The sequence below is a fragment of the Rattus norvegicus genome, chromosome 6, assembly GCF_036323735.1.
Source record: "Rattus norvegicus strain BN/NHsdMcwi chromosome 6, GRCr8, whole genome shotgun sequence".
Taxonomy (NCBI): domain Eukaryota; kingdom Metazoa; phylum Chordata; class Mammalia; order Rodentia; family Muridae; genus Rattus; species Rattus norvegicus.
Window position 1 is genome coordinate 46,609,719 of NC_086024.1, and position 21,029 is coordinate 46,630,747.

A 21,029-nucleotide genomic window follows, 5' to 3' on the forward strand; every position below is an offset into this window, starting at 1 on the left:
CAGAGAAGCACGGAAGCATACCTGTGCAGTAAGACACTCCTTTGCAAGTAGCATTGATAGCCTCCTGGCACTTCTTCTGGGCCGTCTCAAACTGACAATTTTTACAGCAAGGACTATTCCTATCACTATGGAAGAGCACACAAACACCATTCAATTCCAATGACAGCCCAACATCAAATGCTAAGATCATGTTAGTGACCTGAACACTGAAGCAAGACCCCAGGCCCCAAGTCACTATTGCACAGTCTGACTCCTCTGGAGTTATCTGCGCCACACACGTGTGTGCGTATGTCCCTTAATATGAAAAAGTAAGTATGCACAGCAATCACCTTTACAGTACCTTGGAATTCTTTGTTTTTATTAAGGAGTTAAGAAAAAAGCCAGAGTAGCCAGACAGTGAAAGCACATGCCTTTAATCCCAGCACTCAGAAGCAGAGGCAGGCAGGTCTCTGAGCTAGAGGCCACCCTGGTCTACAGAGTGAGTTCCAGGATAGCCTAGGCTACACAGAGAGACCCAGACGTGGGCTTTGGGGAGATACACCAGTGCCTAAAAAACCAAAGCATCCTGAGTTCCATAGCACTCCAAAAGAATCTACAAGTCAGAAGGCTCGACGCACAACTGACTTACTGCTTAAAAAATGGAAAAGGAGGTACCTTCCAGACTGAATCTACTTGCTGACATTAAGCAGCACCTCCACATTACTCTATTGTCTGAGTACACAGTAACCAATTGTGTTCTAATAGCACTACCTCTGATTATCCCAGTATTTTGCTACTGTAACAGATATAGGCTTCTTAAAGCAACTTTGTTTATTTTAAAGAGATCTGGGTTTCCACATAGAGTTTCACGGTGTAGCCTTGGCTGACCCGGAGCTCACTATGTACACCAGGCTGGACTCCCAACTCACAAAGATCTGCTTCCCTCTGCCTTTCAAGTACTGGGATATAAAGCATGCCCCACCATGTCTGGCTTTTAAAAGATTTTTTTAAAAACTCCAGTGGGACAGCTAGTAAGGGCACTTGCCACCAAGCCTAATTTAAAAATAAAAATAAATCTTAAAGCACTAGGGAGGCAGAGGTAGATGGATCTTTGTGAGTTCCAGGATAGCCTGGTCTATCCAGAGAAAGTTGCAAGTCAGCTAAGCTGCCTGCACTTGCAATTCCTGGTATCTGGACCCTCATTATCCCAATGCCCTGGCTCTCTGTGGGGCACCTCTCACCTGCACTGCACACCTGGCTTCAGTGTGCAGTCACTATTGCAGCAGGTGTCGTTGTTCAGGTACATGATGCCCGGGTCACACTCTTCTCCTTCGTCCACCCTGGAGTTGCCGCACACCTTGTTGCTGCGCTCCTGGAAGCACTCTTGAGCCTTGCTTTCTATGGTCTTGTAGATGGACTGTTTACTGCAGTTTGAAAACATCTTAGAAGAAAAAGAGGGCCGTGAGAGTGGAAAACAAGATGAAATACATTCCCATGTATTGCTACTCTACAGACAAACCCTAACTGGGAAGCCTCCACCAATGCCACTGAGCTATGTCAAGCAGTCACCAGCAAATGCCACAGTAAGAAATTACTGAAACAGAGTAAGATAGAAAATATCAATTATTTGACATTGATTTACTGAGTGATTTACTTAAAGCACTGCCTGTACTACCTACTGCCAAGTCTGATCTCACTTGCTGTCTGGGACAGAATGACCTGGAGGAATAGCAGAAAGAATGGGCTGCTGTAGATTGCCACCTGTGTTTCTGTAAAATATTGCTTGCTTGCCCAGCCCACTCTGTGCTTTTAGAACTGTGGTTCTCAACCTGTGGGTTGTCACCCCTTTCAGATATCCTGCTTATTAGATATTTATATCATGATTCATAACAGTAGCAAAACTACAGTTATGAAGTTGCAATGAAAATAATTTTATGGCTGGGAGTCACCACAGCATGAGGACTGTATGAAAGGACTACAGCATTAGGAAGGTTGCAATCCACTTGTCTAAAATATAAAATGAAGAATTCAAACTGAGCCCAGCATAGAAACCTTCCAGGAGCTCCTGGCTTCTACCCACCACTGACACTGGTGTCAAAGTGCTTATTTCAGAAAGACTGCTATATTATTTCCCTCTAGTCAATACAAAATGGCTAGGGTGTTTGTTTCACTTTTTGTTTTGAAATAAGGATCTCAAAACAGCCTTACTCCTGGCCTGGAACTCTCTAGACCAGATCTGCCTCGAATGTAAAGATACACTGCCTCTGCCTCTGGGGTTAGAGGAATGCACCTCTCTGCCCTACAGGTCAAAATGGTTAGTGACCTTAGAGAAGGACCTACACTACCACAGCCAGCAAGAACACCTCATCATTAGCAGTTAAACTCTCAAACAATGGGACTCCAGGACCTAGACTATGCTGAGCACATAGCGGCCAATCTATCTCAGGCTTTCCGACCACCGTCTCTAACTCCTAGTCTTCTCTTTATTCCTTTGTCTACAACCTTGCGTTCTTTCAGTGTCCTTCTCTAGAAGATCTCAGTCCTCAGCATCCCACTAATACCAGTGCTCACAGCTCATGTGGCAGCACAGGGCAGCTGCTTGTTGGTCATCCAGTAGCAAACAGGGCTATTTGTCCAAGTGAAACCAGAGAACCACCTTATTTCTATAATCCTATAGTCATCTTTTTCATGTAGTTTAAAAAATGTTTAAGAAACTCATGAACTAGGCATGGTGGTGTACAACTTTTAACTCCAGCACTCAGGACACAGAGGCAGGAAAACCTCTGTGACTTCAGGTCTGATCTACACAGCAAGTTCCAGAACAGCCAGGACTATATAGAGAGGCCCTATCAAAGACAGAGACAGAGACAGAGACAGAGACAGAGACAGAGACAGAGACAGAGAGAGAAGGTGGGAGGGAGAGGGAGAAAGGAAAGAAAGAAAGAAAGAAAGAAAGAAAGAAAGAAAGAAAGAAAGAAAGGAAGGAAGAAAGACAGACAGACAGACAGACAGGCAAAACAAAAGAAAGTAAGGGAAAGGAAAGGAATTCATGTAGGGCCTGCTGCCAAACCCGATGACCTGAGCACAATTCCCAGATAAAAGGAAAGATCCCAAAGCTGTCCTTTGAGCTCCACACGTCATGGCATACACATGACTTCCACAAATAAATAAATGTAAACAAGTATTTGAGGAAAGTCTAAGGCATAGAAGATGCACAGTATTTTTTCATAAGGGGAGATACCAGTTGGAAAACTAAACTGTTAGGAAAAACATGTACTAACTGTGATGGACACAGGGCAAAACCAACTGTGCTTCACTGACAGCTCAGCATCCCCTGAAAAAACCCGTTCTACCCACGCTCCACTCCCACTAGCAGGTTCTCACAGGCCACAGGGATTTCCAGAGAAGAGGAAGTAGCATCATGTGCTTTCCCTTTCAGCAGAGTGCACAAAGTCAAACAGTCCCCCAGGCTGGCAGTGTCCTCACAACCAGAGCAAGCCAATATGGACACCACGGAAGAGTTTTCCCCTCTGCAGTTCTAGTCTACTGCAGAGGCGCCCACGCACGCAGTAAACAGACAACAGTCCCACTGATGCTCACACCCTCACCAGCTTCTATGTGGCTTCACGGTATTCTGTATTGTCCTATTTTCTTGTCCATTTTTATTATTTGTTTTTAACAGTTCTATTAAGGCACATTTAATCCCTAGTACAGAAGGAGGGAGGAAGAGGAAGGGTGCTGGAAGGAAGAGTGGTGACAGCACACTGTGAAGTACTGCTAAATTAAATGAGGGATAAATTGTAAATAAAGCTGTCAGGTCATTTTTAAGGCTGAGCCAAACACCCTCAAAAGTAGGACTCTGACAAAATCACTACTGAAATTGTCATAAGGAACCCAACCTATATGTGACTGACTTTGACAAAACTGTCCAAATGACAGCTTTCAGCACTGTTAAGATGAGTTTGTGTCACTGGAACCATACACCAAGTTCCTACTGTAGGTGACAGTTCCGCCTCTAGGGAAACACCTAGAGATGGATTCTTCTGAGCCCCCTTTCTGTTAACATTTAATAGCATTTTCCCCACCACTAAACATAATCAAGACACACATACCTTATTATTCTCATGGTCACCACTCACAGCTATGGGGTACATAACATACTTTCCTCCTTGGTCCTCATTTGGGGCACACTCTGCCAGCCCATCAGGATCATGTTCTGCTCCAAAATTGTGTCCCAATTCATGAGTTGTAACCAGGTCAGCCTCCTTAAGAATCAGGCAAAGAAAGCGTATAATCATCAGTTATTTTTGCCAGCTGGGTCCATGCTACATTTTCCAGATCAAATGGAAGTAGAATTATTCCTGTAAGTGGTCCGTACCCACATACACCTATCATACGCACCCCACATAAAAACCTTTTACACTTATTTGTGGTAGGGTGGGGGGTGGTACAGTGAATGTGTGAGGTCAGAGTTGTTTTGTACAGTATCTACCATCTCCCCAGCCCCAATAAATACAATCTGGGGGTGGAGTGGAATATGACTCCATGTTTAGGAGTGTCTATTGCACTTGCAACCATCTGGAACTCTAGTTCCAGGGGAAATGAAGGCTCCTCTGTGCCCATAAACTCTCAGAGCACATGTGCATACATATGAGCAATACGTTCATTAGTTAAAAACAAAGAAAACGTGAATGGAGCAAAGAAACCACACCCAAAGTTGACCTGTGACTGCCACATGCATAGATAGGGAGGGGGAGGTAAGGGGGTGCTGTAAGGGTAGGGGCTGGAAGTCAATTGTTTCCCCAAACACCCATATGGTTTCTCCGTCCATCTTTCATCAACAGTGGCAACTCTCCTCTCAATACTCAAACCCATGCCTTGCAGGGATCCAGCTTAGACTGTCACACTTGTCAGCAAGTGCCTTTACCTTCTGAGCCATCTCAACTGTCCCAGTGCCTTTAACATTTCTTGGACGTTGAAGCAGTAATAAGAGGATGCTTCAGCACAAGAATGAACACCACACTTACTTACTTCTCCTTCAGGAATAAGGAGGCCATGACCTTCCAAGAACAAGGAACAAGGGTAGAGGGCAAGAGCTGACAAATGCCAACAAAAATTTGTTTTGTTTTGTTTTGTTTTTTGTTTTAAAGATTTATTTATTTTATGTTTGTGAGTACACTACAGCTTCTTCAGACACCAGAAGAAGGCATCAGATCCCACTGCAGATGGCTGTGAGCCACCATGTGGTTGTTGGGAACTGAACTCAGGACTCTGGAAGAGCAGTCAGTGCTCTTAAACATATGAGCCATCTCTCCAGCCCCACAAGAATACTTTTAAACCAGGCTTCTTGATACATGCCTGTAATTCCAGCACTCAGGAGACTGATACAAGTCAATCCCGAAGTCAAGTGAGACGTGGTCTCACCAAAATAAACGCATCAAACAAAAAGTCAGCATTGTGCATAAGGACAAAAGTATCTAGATTAAAGGGTCCCAACTACTCCACAAAGGAAGGAAAACAATAAAAAGAGCCAGGTGGTGGTGTCACATGCCTTTGATCCCAGTGGATCTCTGAGCTCGAGGCCAGCCTAGTGTACACAACAAGTTGCAAGCCAGCCAGGACTACATAGAGAAACCTTGTCTCAAAAAACAAACAAGCAAATAAACAAACTATAATAGAGATTAGATTGAGTTTAGCTATGTGCACTCAGTCTCTGTGTGGGTATGTGTTAGTATAGTGCCTGGGGAGGCTACTAGAGGGTGTTGGGTCCCTGTGAAGTCCAGGAAACTGTTGAGCCAGCTTCCCAGCGCCACACAGTCAATGTTAAGCTCAGAGTCAACACATCAGTGTGCCATATACTAATTTCTCCTATCAATACTTACTTTCCCCATTACACACACACACACACACACACACACACACACACACACACACACTTGGCTTTTTGAGACAAAGTCTCTACATAGTCCTGGATGTCCTGAAACTCATAATATAGACCAGGTTGGCCTCAAACTCAAAGAGATCCACCTGCCTCTCCATCCAGAGTGCTCAGATTAAAGTGTGCGTTATCATGCCCAGCTCTGTCTTATTTTTAAAGTGCCCCAATTCTGTACCAAGCAGCAATATATTCAGTTAAAATAGGTGCCTTCCTGCCCTGGTGTTACAGGCACTCATGTTGCCAACTAGCGTCCTGGGAGACATAACCAAGTATCAATGGGTGAGGCTTGTAGAAAAGCTGTGGTAGAAGAAGAGCCCACAGTAGTAGCTCTAGTCCTTCTGAGGCTGCAGCGCAAGGACAGAGGGCTTGTCCTGAGAGAGGCTAAAGCGAAGCCAGGGAGACCCAGACTGAGAGCATCTCTGAACGTTCCAGAATATACCGGAGAAGGCTATCTCAGCTACTGTAACTCAGAAAAGTGAGCCCCTATTTAGGCCACTAATCTCTGTATTTTCTATTATTTGTAGCAAAATGTACTTGAACAGCTGTATCTAAGAAAACAAGGGTTTTTGTTTTATTGAGCTTGTTATGGGGCTGAGGACAATCTTGAATTGTTGATCCTCCTGCCTCCACCGTGCCAAGGGCTGGGGCTATGGCGTGCATCACTATCCCTGGTTTGATATGGTACATGCTAGGCCAGCATTCTACTAGCGGGGCCATATCTCCAGGCTCCAAAACAAGATTTAGAATCTTTTAGGAAAAAAAAAGCCACAAAGTCTAAAAACTCATACCCTTTTTTTAATAGCATATGAAAACCAACAGACAACAGACCAATGCCTTAAATGCTTAAAGGCAGAACATACCCAGCCACATTATCAGCCAAGTACACATTACATTTTACAAAGATATCAGTGTAAATAAGTAACTAAGATACTAATGCAATGGATCCTAAATCTGTCCTGTTTAAAAGCAAAAACAGAGGCTGGAGAATTGGTTCAGTCGTTAAAAGCACTTGATGCTTTCCAGAGGCTGCTGTTCAATCCCACACTGATATCAGACAGCTCACAACCATTTATTATGATTCCAGCTCTAGCAATTCCAACATCCTGTTCTGGTATCTGTAAGGACCCATGCTTGAGTGCATGTGGTATGCACACACACTATATTTCAATAGAAAATGAAAAAAAAAAAAAACAAAACATACCTTTGTAAGGATGGTTTTACCATAATTTTTTGTACTTGTCAGACCACTATTCAAATAGATGTTCTTCTTCACACCTGGGTTGTAATAAGCTAAAAAAATAAATAAATAAATAAACAGACAAAAATTGCCTCTTAAACTCACAACTGAAACATAACCCAATCAACTTTCTCTTTCGTCTCTCAGTGTCATGATAATGCAATGAAAGACTTACCTTTTGGACAAACCCCTCCATGACTGTTTGCTCTGGGAGAACCAACGTAAGCTAATCCAAGAGTTCCCATATCAAAATCTTGGTAGGTGAAAAGATGAGCCAGGCAGACTTTAGAGGCCTCTTCAGCTATATCAAGGCTAAATTGCTTTAAAAAGAGGGAATTCTTAATTAGTTTGTCATCATGCCAGGTTCAGGGGTACTTCAACTGAACATTACAGAGCAGCTGCAGCTCGGCACTAGCACCCACAATTGCTTGCAACACAAATGCTTTCCCTGGGGCAGGTAGGAAGCACAGTGGTCATGGAGATAGAGGGTAGCACTCAGGCACGTTTCATCTACTCAGAATGAAGTCAATTGCTCTTCTACGGAGACCTCATCAGGACTAGAGCAGCCCGATGCTACAGTATGTCTAAGTATTTCAAGAGTTTAAGAGTGCTATGTAGGGGTTATTTTTAATTATTTGGGCTGGGAAAGATTTTTATTTGAATTTAAGTCTTTATAATAAAGAGAGTTGCAAATATATGTTTATAAAAAAAGTACACATTCTTGATTTTTATGGCAACAAAATAAAAAACTTAAATCCATTTTATCCCCACATCCTCTACTCTACCCCTGACCCCACGTGCCTTAGTTTAGTGGCTTTTATTTTCGTACCCTAACAATCCAAAAAAAACCCTCAAAGTTTCAATAAAAAGAAAAGACTTTTGAAAATGTTTAAAGTCAGCACTTGGAAGGCAGAAGCAGGTAGAACTCTGTGAGTTCAAAGCCAACATTGTGAGGTCCTATCTTAGCATACACATGCACGTTTAAAATGAAAGATAAGAAAATATGATATACAAAATGAAAGATGACTGTCTGGGATCTTGACAGTCCCTTGGCAACAGGGGATGAGACTGCTCTCAACAGGGGAGAGAGGCTCCAAGACTGTTCTAGAGTTGAAGGAAGAAAGTGAAAGGAGCACATCTGGGCCCCCAGGACGCAGAGGTTTGCTGGGTTAGCTATCTCAGGAGGTCTGGCTGCTCAGGCTTAGCCTATGACTCACACAGGACAAGACATATATCAAAGCTCATACACTGATGTTCTGGCCCTGACTAACTTAGAACGATTTGTTCCCTTATGAAAGCTACTTTGGGGGGAATGCTTGTTCATTCATTGGTTTGCACTGATAGGATCCAAATCCAGGGCCACATGAATGTAACCTCAGGGTGTGCCACACTAGAACTACAATTCCAACAACGCGTATGTCTTCATGAGATTAGAACACACATAAAAGAAGACAACAGCATGCTAAAGAGAGGCCTGAGGAGAAAACAATCTTGCCAATATTTCAACCTTGTCTTTCTGGCTTCCAGAGCTATGACAAAGTAAGTGCCAGTGGCTTGACCCTCCCAGGCTGTGGCACTCTGCTAACAGCAGCTGGAGCTGACACATTTGCTGAGACTTATCTCAAAAGTAAATGATATGCAGCTCTTTAATCCCAGCATAGGGAGGCAGAGGCAGGTGGGTCTCTGAGTTCAAAGTCAGCCCGGTCTACAGAGCAAGTTCTAGGACAGCCAGGGCTACACAGAGAAATCCTGTCCCAGAAAAACAAACATCACCTACAAAATAAAACACAAAGATACTATCTCAATCCCCCTCCTGGAGGCTGGCAGATCAAATTACATAAACTAGTACTATATAAACATACCATACAATCTCCATGGGGGGGGGGATGATAAAAGCCTTTAATTCCATTCATGTTTGAAACTTAATCTTGTTCTTGTGTATGCATAATCAAGAAATTCATATAGGCTGACCTGGACCAATACATTGAAACTACAAGATTAAAATAAAAGCAATAACAACAACAACGAAAAACCTACTCAAATGTTCCAAGATGCTAAATTTGTACTCAATTGTTACAGCAGCACCAAGAAAGTAATATACATCCCAGTACAGTAAGCCAATTTACAATAAAGCAGTAATGTGTACAGACACTGAAACTGTGCTGTACACTAAGGTAAGGAGGCACACCAGGGCACTAACATTCTTCAAATTCATTACCAGAATGAAAATAAATTATTTAAATTTCAAGTGATATTTGTGCTGGCCAATACATGCTTACAGCTTCTTTGGTAAATCCTGCCCTCAAAGACTTGTAGTTACGTTTCAGAGACCCGAGGTACAAAACAGTATAAAAGTCTACACAATGATGAGACGATTCATGTTAGTTTCTAGAGAAGGGCTATTATGCCTAACTAGATTCTCAAAGACATTAAGGTTTCTACCAGGTTCCTCCACTGGTACAGATAGATGTATGCATTAAAAATGAAAAGAACCATGCAGAACATGGCCTACCTCCAGCAGCATCTTCACATCCCAAGCATCCTTTTCTTCATTTGGAAAACTTTTTGCCATATTGAAGTGTCTTTCACCAGGTTTTACCTCTTGTGGAGACTTGAGAATTCGAATCTATACTTAAGAGAGAACATACTTAGAATAATTCCAAAACAGCTTAAGACATTTACTACATTATTTCATCGTTAAAAACAAAAACAAAAAAAAGCAAAAAACAAAAGCAAACCAGCATCTGGCTAGGTGTGGTGGCACACACCTTTAGCCCAGACTGCCAAAGCCAGAGGCAGGTAGATCTGAGTTTAAGGGCAGTCTGATGTATACAGTGTGTTCCGGGATGGCCAGGAATGATGGGAGAGATCCTGCCTAAAAAAAACTACCAAAACAACACCAAAGCCGGGCATCCTAGAGCTTAAGAGATCTCAGCAGCTAGAAGCATTTGTTCCTACTCAGGACTCAGGTTTGACTCCCCAGCATCCAAGTTCATAACCTTCCATAACTTTATGTCTAAAAAGAAAAAAATCAGCATCTATATAACCCTAACACTTGGTAGGCAGAGACAGGACATCACTATTAGTTCAAAGCCAATCTGGGCTACATAGCCAAAGCCTGACTCAAAACTAAACACACAAGCTGTTCACATGCATGTACATGTACGTACGTACGTACCTATGTACGAACGTACACACACACACACACACACACACACACACACACACACACACACAAATTATCTATTCCCATAAAAAATGTTTTGCAACCCAAATTCTTTAGCTCAAATATTTATTGTCCAAAACAAACTGAAAAACATATGGTATAGAAAACACGTCAATGAATTATTTATAAATATATAAATGTACTAAATTCTCACATCCTCCACATTTGAAAAAAAAACGAGAACTTGTATTACATGAGCCTAAGATATTTATTACAGTTACAGCCAATTTAAAAGTGAAGGGTTGGAGGGGCTGGGGATTTAGCTCAGTGGTAGAGCGCTTACCTAGGAAGCGCAAGGCCCTGGGTTCGGTCCCCAGCTCCGAAAAAAAAGAACCAAAAAAAAAAAAAAAAAGTGAAGGGTTGGGATAACACCACTTTTGTACCTAAATATAGGAGACTATAAAAAAAAAAAAATGGAGCTTCTCCTTCATGTGTGTTTAAGACAAATTCCTATTAAACTGACTAAGAGGAAAGGAACAAAGGTTTCTGATCAGACTCTGAGAAAGTGGTTAGGGCTCCCTTCTGTCTGCACGAACATTATGGTAGCCATAAGGGGAAGGCCAAAGTCAATTCTGACAGGCAGTAAGTGGAAGCCCAACAGACTGCACACCTAATTACAGCCTCCGATCCCTCAATGGATTAAAGAAACCGGCATCTGTTTCCCATACTACCATGTTCTTCAATTGTTTCCAAGTTCCTAAAACAAAGATTTGCTGATCCATAAAAACCTGAACATACTGTAGCGATTTTAAACCCACTAAGTCTGCTTTACATTATCAGTAGGGAATAATATCTGACATAACATAAAATTAAAACCCAAAGGGCCAAGATGTACAGTGCACTGCCAGACGTTGAATACAGACGTACACATACATGCATACTGCACGTCCATGACACATTATCTTTGGAAAGATGAATCCTGACTGATCTAGAACTCACTTTGTAAACCAGGCTGCCTAGAGCTTACAGAGATGCTCCTGCCGCTGCCTGCCAAGAACTAGAATTATAGACCTGCGTCACCTGGTCAAGTAAGTGATTTTTTTTTCTTTTTTTGCAGTTTGCCTTTGTTTTTTTTTAATCTATCAATTTTGTGCAATATAACCTGTAAGACTATGTTTTAGTACAAATAATCTGGGGGGTTGGGGATTTAGCTCAGTGGTAGAGCGCTTGCCTAGCAAGCGCAAGGCCCTGGGTTCAGTCCCCAGCTCCGAAAAAAAGAAAAAAAAAATAACCTGGAAATTATATCAAAACATGCATTTTTTCCAAAGCAATACTCAATTTCCAAACCACCGAAGTCAATTTTTACCAAGAACAATCATGATGGTTCCGGTGTGGCACTAACAGCATGCTGTGTCCGCTAAGGAGCAGAGGAGAGCAGACATCTACTGCAGTGCAGAAGCTCTTCCCCTTCAGTGCATTCTGAAGTAAATTCTACAGACTCAGAACCGCAGAATTCCATCAGAACCCCTTTATTAGTATACCCTGCCACTGCTGGTATGTACCAGAATTCTAACCAAAGTCTGACACATAATCAGAAGAAAAAGAAAACACTACAGAAGTGAAAGACGATAATTAACAGATCAGAGGAATATAATAGCATTAAGAGGTTCATTCCTAAAATAACCATCAAGTCAGAAACTTTATTAACTAGTATTAAATGCCAAAACACAACACAATTTATCCTCAAAAAAAATTTCACAATATGAGAATGTTTATGATTAATGTTAAGGTAGGTCTTGGTTTTTGAGAGAACAATATTCACTATGTATATGATACTCATGTATCAGCATACTATGGATGAATACCTGTTCTATCTGTACTCCATAACCTTTAAATCCTGCATTGTCCCACGAGGTGTTCCGGTATATGTCATCAACTCGGTCAATTAACTCTATCTGTGGATATAAAAGGTGAAGTTATGTAGAACTCTACCACTTTGCAATATAATAAAACCTACTAGAATAGACGTCTAGAGGAGAAAAATGCAAGATTATGAAAACTGGCGTTGAGAAACCAATCTTTATCACTGAGGGATGTATCAAGAAGCTATCCCTAGAGCCAAACTTAAAACACTGATACAAGAAAGAATGTTTCTTGTCTACATAACCTCAGGCTTTAAAATGCTGCCATCCCAGTCAACTGTGAAAATAAGAAGTCACTGATTTACCAAAACTCTAGAAAGCAGCTGCTCTTCATTCTGTGTTGTGAGTGGCTGAAGTGTGGCCCTAGAACAGGTAAAATGGTGGTAACTGTCTTTTATTTCTTCCATCTTTTTGCATGGAGTAGGGAACACGTGTATGTAATATGTACATTTTTCACATGTATGAGAACATGTGTGTGCATAATTACTACATAGCATAATTACTACATCAGAAAAATAAACTACTTATCAACAACAACAAAAAAAGCCTACTTATCCTTTCTCAAAGAAGAGTATCTGTTCAAAAAAATGGGTTAGCTGGCTGCTGCAGCCATGAAAGAACAGTTCTTTGCTTCAAGTAGTAATGAGAAATGCACTTTGAAAAAGTGAACCTCACAGTATGCTCACATTCATGGTATACAATAAGAAGTAAAATACAAGGAGTCCTTTAATACAAACCCCAGATAGGGATTTTTTTAAGAAAGACTCTCTTGCTTATGAAGAAGAATTACAATGACTCCCACTATTCTCCTAATAAATTCATCCATGACAGAAGGAAAGAAGCTGAGGGAGAGTTGGAAGAAAATGGAGAGAGTGGGAAAGCAGGCAATAAGAAAGCTGTCTTTGCTGCATCAGGCTGCTGGTCGTGAATAGCTGCCCTTCTTCTATTCCCTCAATGACAACATTTTAATCAGTGCCAAGCTACCAAGATGAATGGGGTCAAACTGAGAGAAGAAACAACTCCAGAGAAAATTTCCTTAACTTTAAAATTTTAGTAGCAGATGCTAAAAGTTTCATGTCGGGCTGGGATACAGCTCAGTGCAAGGCACTTGCTCACAGACATGAGGTCCTGAGGTCCCCAGAAGGCTATTAAACTTCTTTCATCTTTGTTTCCCATCTCTGCCCTAGGGTTAACTGTGGCTATGAGTGTCTCACTTATTTCATATTCTATCCTAAGGTCATCTCGGTAACGTGACAATAACAAACACCTGTGGGATAGATACAATCAGAAAAACACACAAGTTCTCACAAATATATAGTTTTATTCTGAAATATAAATCTATGCATTGACACTAATGTTTGTAAAGAGCTCACGTGCATGAAGAAGGTACATTATAAATGTTCCCCCAATTCATTATGTAGAAAAGCCTAACGTATAGAAAATAGTCATTTAAAAAAAAACACTTTTAATTTTGAAACTATAGTTTCTGTATAGAAATGTAAGATCCGGGGGTGGGGATTTAGCTCAGTGGTAGAGCGCTTGCCTAGCAAGCGCAAGGCCCTGGGTTCAGTCCCCAGCTCCGGGGGGGAAAAAAAAAATGTAAGATCCAGTAAATGGCCCTCAAAATAACAGGAAATTAACAGTACCTGGAGCAGGCCTGGTGTAAGTTGTAAATTACTGCAGCCTCCTCTTTATTTTTTATTTCATGTATATGAGTACACTGTAGCTGTCTTCAGACACACCAGAAGAGGGCATGTTCTCATTACAGATGGTTGTGAGCCATCATGTGGTTGCTGGGAGTTGAACTCAGGACCTCTAGAAGAGCAGACAGTGCTCTTAACCACTGAGCCATCTCTCCAGCCCCAGCCTCCTCTTAATAGAATTAATTTACCCACATAGATGACTTGCTAGATTAACCTGTATATCATCAAATACTTACTAAGTAATTTGTAGTAGTGCTCTCTTCTCCTCGGCCCATGTACTTATAAAATCGATGATCTGCCACCACCAGTAATTTACAAGTATTCTTCAATGGGTTAGGTTCAGCTCGCCTCTTCACTCGACGGACAAACTCTAATATGAATGTGTATGCACTATTAAATTAAAATTCATCAAAACGAGGACGGTTTTTTTATAGTAACACTTAGTTCTAATTTTTTTCTGAAACAAACATTATTTAAGCTTAATATTATTAAAGGTTATCCTTTTCTTTTCCAGGGGCAAGGTTGGAGACAGGGTCTCTTGCAGACTTGGCTGATCTTAAATTCCCTATGCACTCAAGGTTGTCCTTCAACTTCTGATCCTACTGCCTCTACCTCCCAAGTACGAAGATAATAGTCATATACCATAACATCTGTCCTTAATGGTATCTTTAATAATAATAATAATAATAATAATAATAATAATAATAATGATAGTAATCTGGAAAAAGATAGAAAGTAAAAAGTAATATAAGGTTAAAATTGTTGAATCCAAAACCAATGGGGCTTGGTATATGCAAGACCCCAGTTTCAACCCACTACCACAAAAGGAAAGAATTTTTCATGTATGTTTAATATAGTAAAATAATCATCACTAGACAATGAAGCCACTGACCATTTTCTTCTATAATTCTATGAATTAATCAAAAATAAAGTTAAAAAAATTAAAAGAAAGATCAAGGTAATTGTACACTAAAACTTAAGGAACACTGGGCCAAGTGTGACAGCACAGGTAACCCAGCACAGGAAGCTGATACAAGAGGACAGAGAGCTGAAGGCCACTGTGCACTGTAGAGCCCACCTTGTTTAAAATAATCAAAATGTAAGCAACCCAGGGTACTTGGAGGCATCTTTAAGATCATCAATGTAGGGATGCAATCTTCCCAGCTCCCTGATACAAACAGGCTATTTAATGTTTACCTATACTCATAAGCAAACGTAAGTTTATGGAGTATGTAGACATACACACATACCCATCTGAACACCTATAAATAGGTATATACAAAAACATAATCCTAGACACACTCATATACACTGGGTTAGCCACTCTGTCAACCTGACACAAGCTAGAGAATCATGGGAAGAGGAAAGTTCAATTGAAAAAATGTTTCCATGACACAGGCTTATAGCCAAGTCTGTGGGACTTTTTTTTTAAATTAACAATTTATATGGGAGGACCCAGCCCACTGTGAGTAGTATCGCCCCTACGAAGATGGTCTTGGGGTTGTATTTAAAAAAAAAAAAAAAAAAACAGAGCTAAAGCTAGGCATGGCATCACATGCCTTCAATCCCAGCACTCAAGAGGTAGAGACAGGTGATCTCTAGATCCAAGACCAGCTTAGTCTACAGAGCAAGGACAGCCAAGGCGACAGGGAAACCACAACTTGAACAACAAGCAAACAAAAGAATAAGCTGAGGGAGCCGGAGGAGCAAACCAGTAAGTAGTGACCCAGCCTTAAGTCCTGGCCTGACTTGTCTTTCTAATGGATGGTAAGCCATAATGTGAAATAAATCTTCTTACACGATTGCTTTTGACCTTGATGTGTGTCACAGCAAGAGAAAGCACAAGCACACTAAGACACTCACACTTGCCAGTCAGGGAGCCTCACTAAAGCAAGCAGAAGCAAAATCACCATCATTCCTTTTTAATAAATTGTGTACATACAGTGCTACAAACAAATGTATCCTTATAATAGAAAACTTAAAAGATTACTTTGTCTTTGTTAACAGAATACTTATCTAATTGTTTAAGAATTTATTATCAATATCCTAAAATGTTAATGATGCTCTTCAAGATCTCCACAAATACTGACAGCAAGCCTAACACGGTAGCTATGCCTGCAGTCCCACCTACTCGAGAGTTGGAGGCAGGACCCTTGAGCCATGCAGTTCAAGCCAGCCTGAGACATTATCAAGACCTCACCTCTTTAAAAACATAAAAACAAAAATAACAAAGACAGAAGAATACCATCCCAACAGGTTTTTGTTGTAAATGAACCCAAATAGATATATCCATGACTGACAGCCTGTGAGTATTTCAAACACCACAGAGCTCTCTTGCCACCTGACTAATCTTTTACAAACTCTCAAGACCACTTTTCAGACACAGCACTTTACTGTTTTGAAGGTCTACAAAGTACAGAATTCCCCTAGACCACATCCCCGTCTCCCTCCTTAGTCTCCTTTAAGACAACTAGGTTGCACCTCTTATATTCTAGTGTTTACAACTACTACTTAACAGGAAAGAATTACTGTAACAAAACTACATTTTCCGACCAAGCACTTGAGTTATTCAATAACCATGCTATTTTTACCAATTAACAAGCACCTTGCGGGAAACAGTATGATGTGCTTATGCCATGCCTGAAATATATTTGTGAGTCTTACCTTCAGATGGCTCTCTGTCTATGAGCCCTTTTGGAAGCAACTCTTCACTATCTGCATTTAAATAACCACATACTTTTGGAGACTGCAAACGTGAAAAATCCTTGATATCTTCAGACTTATACACCAGCATCCTTTTATCTTTAGTATCATTAACAAACCTCCAAAGTGGCTAAAAAGGAAAACAAAGATGACAAAATAAAAAACAAAAAAACCAAGAATTTCTAACATGAAATAAAATTCTTAAAACACTCTTTGTTCTTAGATAATATTGTTTCTTAGAGAATAAATTACTTGTTTTATCTTACAATTTAGACACTGCAAATAAATTTATTTTATGCATATTCCTGTATAAGCTAGTAAAGAAAAGTCTATCCTTTCCCATAGACCTATTTAAAATGTTTCTGCAAGGGTTGGGGACTTAGCTCAGTGGTAGAGCGCTTGCCTAGCAAGCACAAGGCCCTGGGTTCGGTTCCCAGCTCCGAAAAAAAAAATAAAAAAATAAAAATAAAATGTTTCTGCAATTCTTACTTTACTCCAGTGCTACAGATGTCACTGCAGAGACAACAGGTGACGTTCCTATGTATGTGGTGTGTACGGTTCATCTCCCTTTAACATTCAGGCACTCAGCCTCTTTGACATGATAGGTTTTACATACAGCAAAGCTTTCTTTTATAAGAGATGATTGAAAACTCCTAATGATATGCCTAAACCTTCTACTGCTTTCCAGAACAGCAGCCCTTTGTTTGTTCTAATCCATGATGTCAACCCCCAGCACTACAGAAAAAATGATGCTGGAAGAGTCTGCATTTATAACAACGGGCCAGGTCACAGTAAATACAGCTCATGTGCTCCAAGTCAAAGGGCTGTTCCCATTTTTACAAAGCCAAGGTTTCTTTAGATATACTGGATTCAGCTGTAAAGAATGTAAAAATGGATTTTAGGCATAAAGTTATGATGTATAAGAAAATGAATGAGTAAGCCACCACTTCATGCCCATTAGGACATCGGACTGTAGAAAAATGAACCCTCACACAAGCTGCTGAGAACGCTGAAGCTAACACAGGCAAAATGGCCTCCTACAGAGCCACAAGAAGATTGAATCTCAAAAACAAAATGAAACAACGCAACAATGAAGACCTAAGACTGGTCATCCAAACCATCCCAATTAAATATATCCACCCAAAAGCGTGCTCAACACTGCTCATGCTAGACATTTCTATTTCAAGAAATTAAAGCACAATAATTGATCATCAAAAAGAACTGGCTAAACAATGGTCTACTCGGGAGGCTTCACTAAAGAAACTTCATTCAGCTCTATATTTATTAACCTGGAAAGATAGGCATAATTATATTGTTAGTTGAAAAACATATGACGACAAACTATGTATTTTCTGAACCCAGTTTTGCAGGAAGAACAGTATGGCTAGCCGTACTTGGTGTGCATAGCAATGAGTGTATGTCAAGCACTTAGCGAGCATGCAGAGGCCCTGGGCTCAATTACTAGTACCACAGACAAGGCATAGCGGCATAATTGCAGCATTTAGGATTAGGTTTTGTAAAGCACCCTGGGGTCTCTCTATGCAGCTCAAACGCTCACTATGTAGCCCAGGTTGGCCTCGACCTTACAATGATCCTCCTGCTTCTGCCTTCCTGGGGGCTAAGCAGAGAACTCAAGGCAATCTTCTTGCCTGAGCCTCCCAAAAGGGACTGCAGGGCTGACCCACTGTACTTAATTAAAGAACTTATAACAACCAAGAAGCTCTGTAACAACCAGACAGACAGCTGCTGAGAGAAAAACAACTCCAAAGGAAGGCAGACAGGAAAAGAGGCAGAAGATGTGGAGTTCAGGGCTAACCTTAGCTACACAGCCAGTTAAGAGGCTAGCATGGGTTATAAGAGACTCTCTCTCAAACTCATGCCCACAAATACAACACTCTTACACACAGACTTACCTCTATGTTATATTCTGCCCCATCTGTGTTGATTCTTACTGTGACATCATCATCTCCTATGTGCGCTAGAACCCTAGAGTCAGGCTCACCTTGGGAGGAAAAAGGTGGTTTTATTATCAAAAATATTTGTTTCAGGGTCAGCAAAATGAATCGGCAGGCCTAAAGGCCCTTGTCAGCAAACCTGAAGCCTTGAACTAGACTCCTGGGACCCACACATGGAGAGCATCAACTCCCATAGGTTATCTTCTGATCTCCATGTGTGTATGGGATACATACACACTCCAATACATAAATACAAAAGAAAGATTACCAAGTAATAACCTACTCATGTGGGGCTGGAGAGACGGCTCAGCGGTTAGAGCACTGCCTGCTCTTCCAGAGGTCCTGAGTTCAGTTCCCAGCAACCACATGGTGGCTCATGACCATCTGTAATGAGATCAGGTGCCCTCTTCTGGTGTGTCTGAAGACAACTACAATGTACTCATATACATAAAAAAAGTAATAAAAAAAAAAAAACCTACTCATGGTTGATAATAAAAAATAAATCAGATAGCCCCTTCATCAGCATAGCCTTTCCCTTGTTAGACAGAGAGCTCTGCAAACAAGAAACACAATCCTGAAAAGGCCTAGTACCTCAGTCTTCCCAAGAGGAAGAGCAGGTCAGGTAATGTGACACTCACCCACTTCCCTTCGGAATTTAACCCAAACGTGTTTAGGAAAGAAGCAAGAGACTACAATCTCTGCTGTCAGGCAACTGAGACAGGACTGTCATGAGTTGTGGGTCAGCCTAGGCTACCTAGTGAGACCCTGTCTCCAAAAGAAAACAAAACAAAAAAAAAAAACTAAGGAAAGTTAGCTGAGCATGGTGGCATACACCTTAATTCTAGCACTTGGGAGGCAGGCAGATACCTGAGTTCTAGGCCAGCCTGTCTACAGAATGAGTTCCAGGACAGCCATGGCTACACAGAAAAACCCTATCTCAATAAAATAAAATAAAATAAAATAAAATAAAAGGAAAGGAAAGGAAATGCCATTTCCTTTTCCTTATTAGAACAAAGTAAAATCCAAACTCAGGCAGATGCATTACTTCACACCTTGGCCAGTCTGGGCTACTTTAAGAGGTAAGAAAGGAGGGAGGAAGAGAGGGAAGAAGGGAGGGAAGGTGGCAGGAAGGCTAGGTAAACAACATGCTAAACAGTATCTACTTCCTCCTATTCGGCTGTTTCTGCTCCCAAGCTTACACAGCTCAGATAAAACTATGTAGCCAACTACGACACCCCTTTCCCTACACACTCCCCAAATGAAAAAGAAAAAAAGACTGTAATTAAATTAAAGCTGGAGACCTACCATGGTCTGAACCTAAAAATGCCTCCTAACTTCATCAAGGAATTGAGCCATGTGAAGTCACAGCTGAATAGGCTAACTAGAGGCGGGATCTACTTGGGAAAGGTAGGCTGCGGGGGCAAGCCTTTGAGGGATGTGCCTTGTCCCTTTGCCCCTCTCTTTGCCCCATGCTTCCTGGCCTGTGAGGTGAACTCTGCCAGGGTTTATCTCACGTCAGATCCACTCCCCTCTCCTTGGTTTATGTCAGATTTTTCCATCACTGCAGTAAGTGGCAAGATAAAGTACATCATCTCAGACGCAACACAGAACACCCTCTCCATACTCACCAACCACATGTCCGCTGAAGAAGTCCTGCCACTTCACACTGTACTCGCTTTCCTCTTTCCCATCCACCACCACGACTCGCAAGTTCTGTGAAAAGCGTTCTGTACTTGATGTCAAGTATAATTTAAAATGCCTGGAGAAAGAATGCATTCACAGTTTAAAGACTCTTTAAGACCTACAAGAAATGAGATGAATAATATCCACTAGCATTTTTCCCCCAGATTTATAATATGCGAACTTTGCCAGCACACACACTAAGCTTAGGATGACACAAAGAAGACTGGCATGGCCTTTGCACAGGATGTTGTGCAAATCTGTGAAACATTCCATATTTTCTCTCAGAAAAAAGAAGATTTATTCCTCTGCTGTGTGTCTGTGTGTGGGCGTGTATACCCCCACGAGTGAGTGCCCAGGGAGGTCAGAAGAGTGTGTTGGCTCCCTTGAAGCGGAGTTACAGGTAGTTGTGAGCTATCCAACATGCGTGCTGGGAAAACTCCAGTCTCCTGTAAAAGCGGCAAGTAGGAGTTGGGGATTTAGCTCAGTGGTAGAGCGCTTGCCTAGGAAGCGCAAGGCCCTGGGTTCGGTCAGGTCCCCAGCTCTGAAAAAAAGAACCAAAAAAAAAAAAAAAAAAAAAAAAAAAAAAAAAAAAAAAGCGGCAAGTACTTTAACCACCAAGTCACCTCTCCAGACCCACAGCAGCCAACAACTTATAGGTACATACAGCATTATTCTTCCTGTAAAGACAAATGCACTAATTGGTTTAGTTATAAAACCTGCGCAGAACTCATTTTCAAAATCTT

At 41.2% G+C, this 21,029-nt stretch overlaps 1 protein-coding gene and 1 non-coding gene across 4 annotated transcripts in view; one reads left to right on the forward strand and one right to left on the reverse strand.

Moving 5' to 3' along the window:
* Window positions 1–21,029, reverse strand: part of Adam17 (ADAM metallopeptidase domain 17) — a 62,108-nt gene that overhangs the window by 8,136 nt on the left and 32,943 nt on the right. For 2 of the 3 annotated variants that reach the window (XM_063262376.1, NM_020306.3), the window contains 11 exons: window positions 20,232–20,362; window positions 18,562–18,650; window positions 16,610–16,778; window positions 14,182–14,315; window positions 12,186–12,275; window positions 9,667–9,780; window positions 7,330–7,474; window positions 7,119–7,207; window positions 4,092–4,244; window positions 1,221–1,420; window positions 22–125 (listed from right to left, as the gene is read on the reverse strand). In XM_063262376.1, coding sequence (XP_063118446.1) covers window positions 22–125; window positions 1,221–1,420; window positions 4,092–4,244; window positions 7,119–7,207; window positions 7,330–7,474; window positions 9,667–9,780; window positions 12,186–12,275; window positions 14,182–14,315; window positions 16,610–16,778; window positions 18,562–18,650; window positions 20,232–20,362 — 1,418 coding nt within the window. Of the gene's footprint in view, window positions 1–21; window positions 126–1,220; window positions 1,421–4,091; window positions 4,245–7,118; window positions 7,208–7,329; window positions 7,475–9,666; window positions 9,786–12,185; window positions 12,276–14,181; window positions 14,316–16,609; window positions 16,779–18,561; window positions 18,651–20,231; window positions 20,363–21,029 lie in introns of those variants that run through there. The other variant, XM_039112795.2, reaches the window with a different exon arrangement.
* On the forward strand, window positions 20,464–20,565 carry LOC120093315 (U6 spliceosomal RNA). Its single transcript, XR_005486419.1, has one exon. It is a non-coding gene; the product is annotated as a U6 spliceosomal RNA (small nuclear RNA).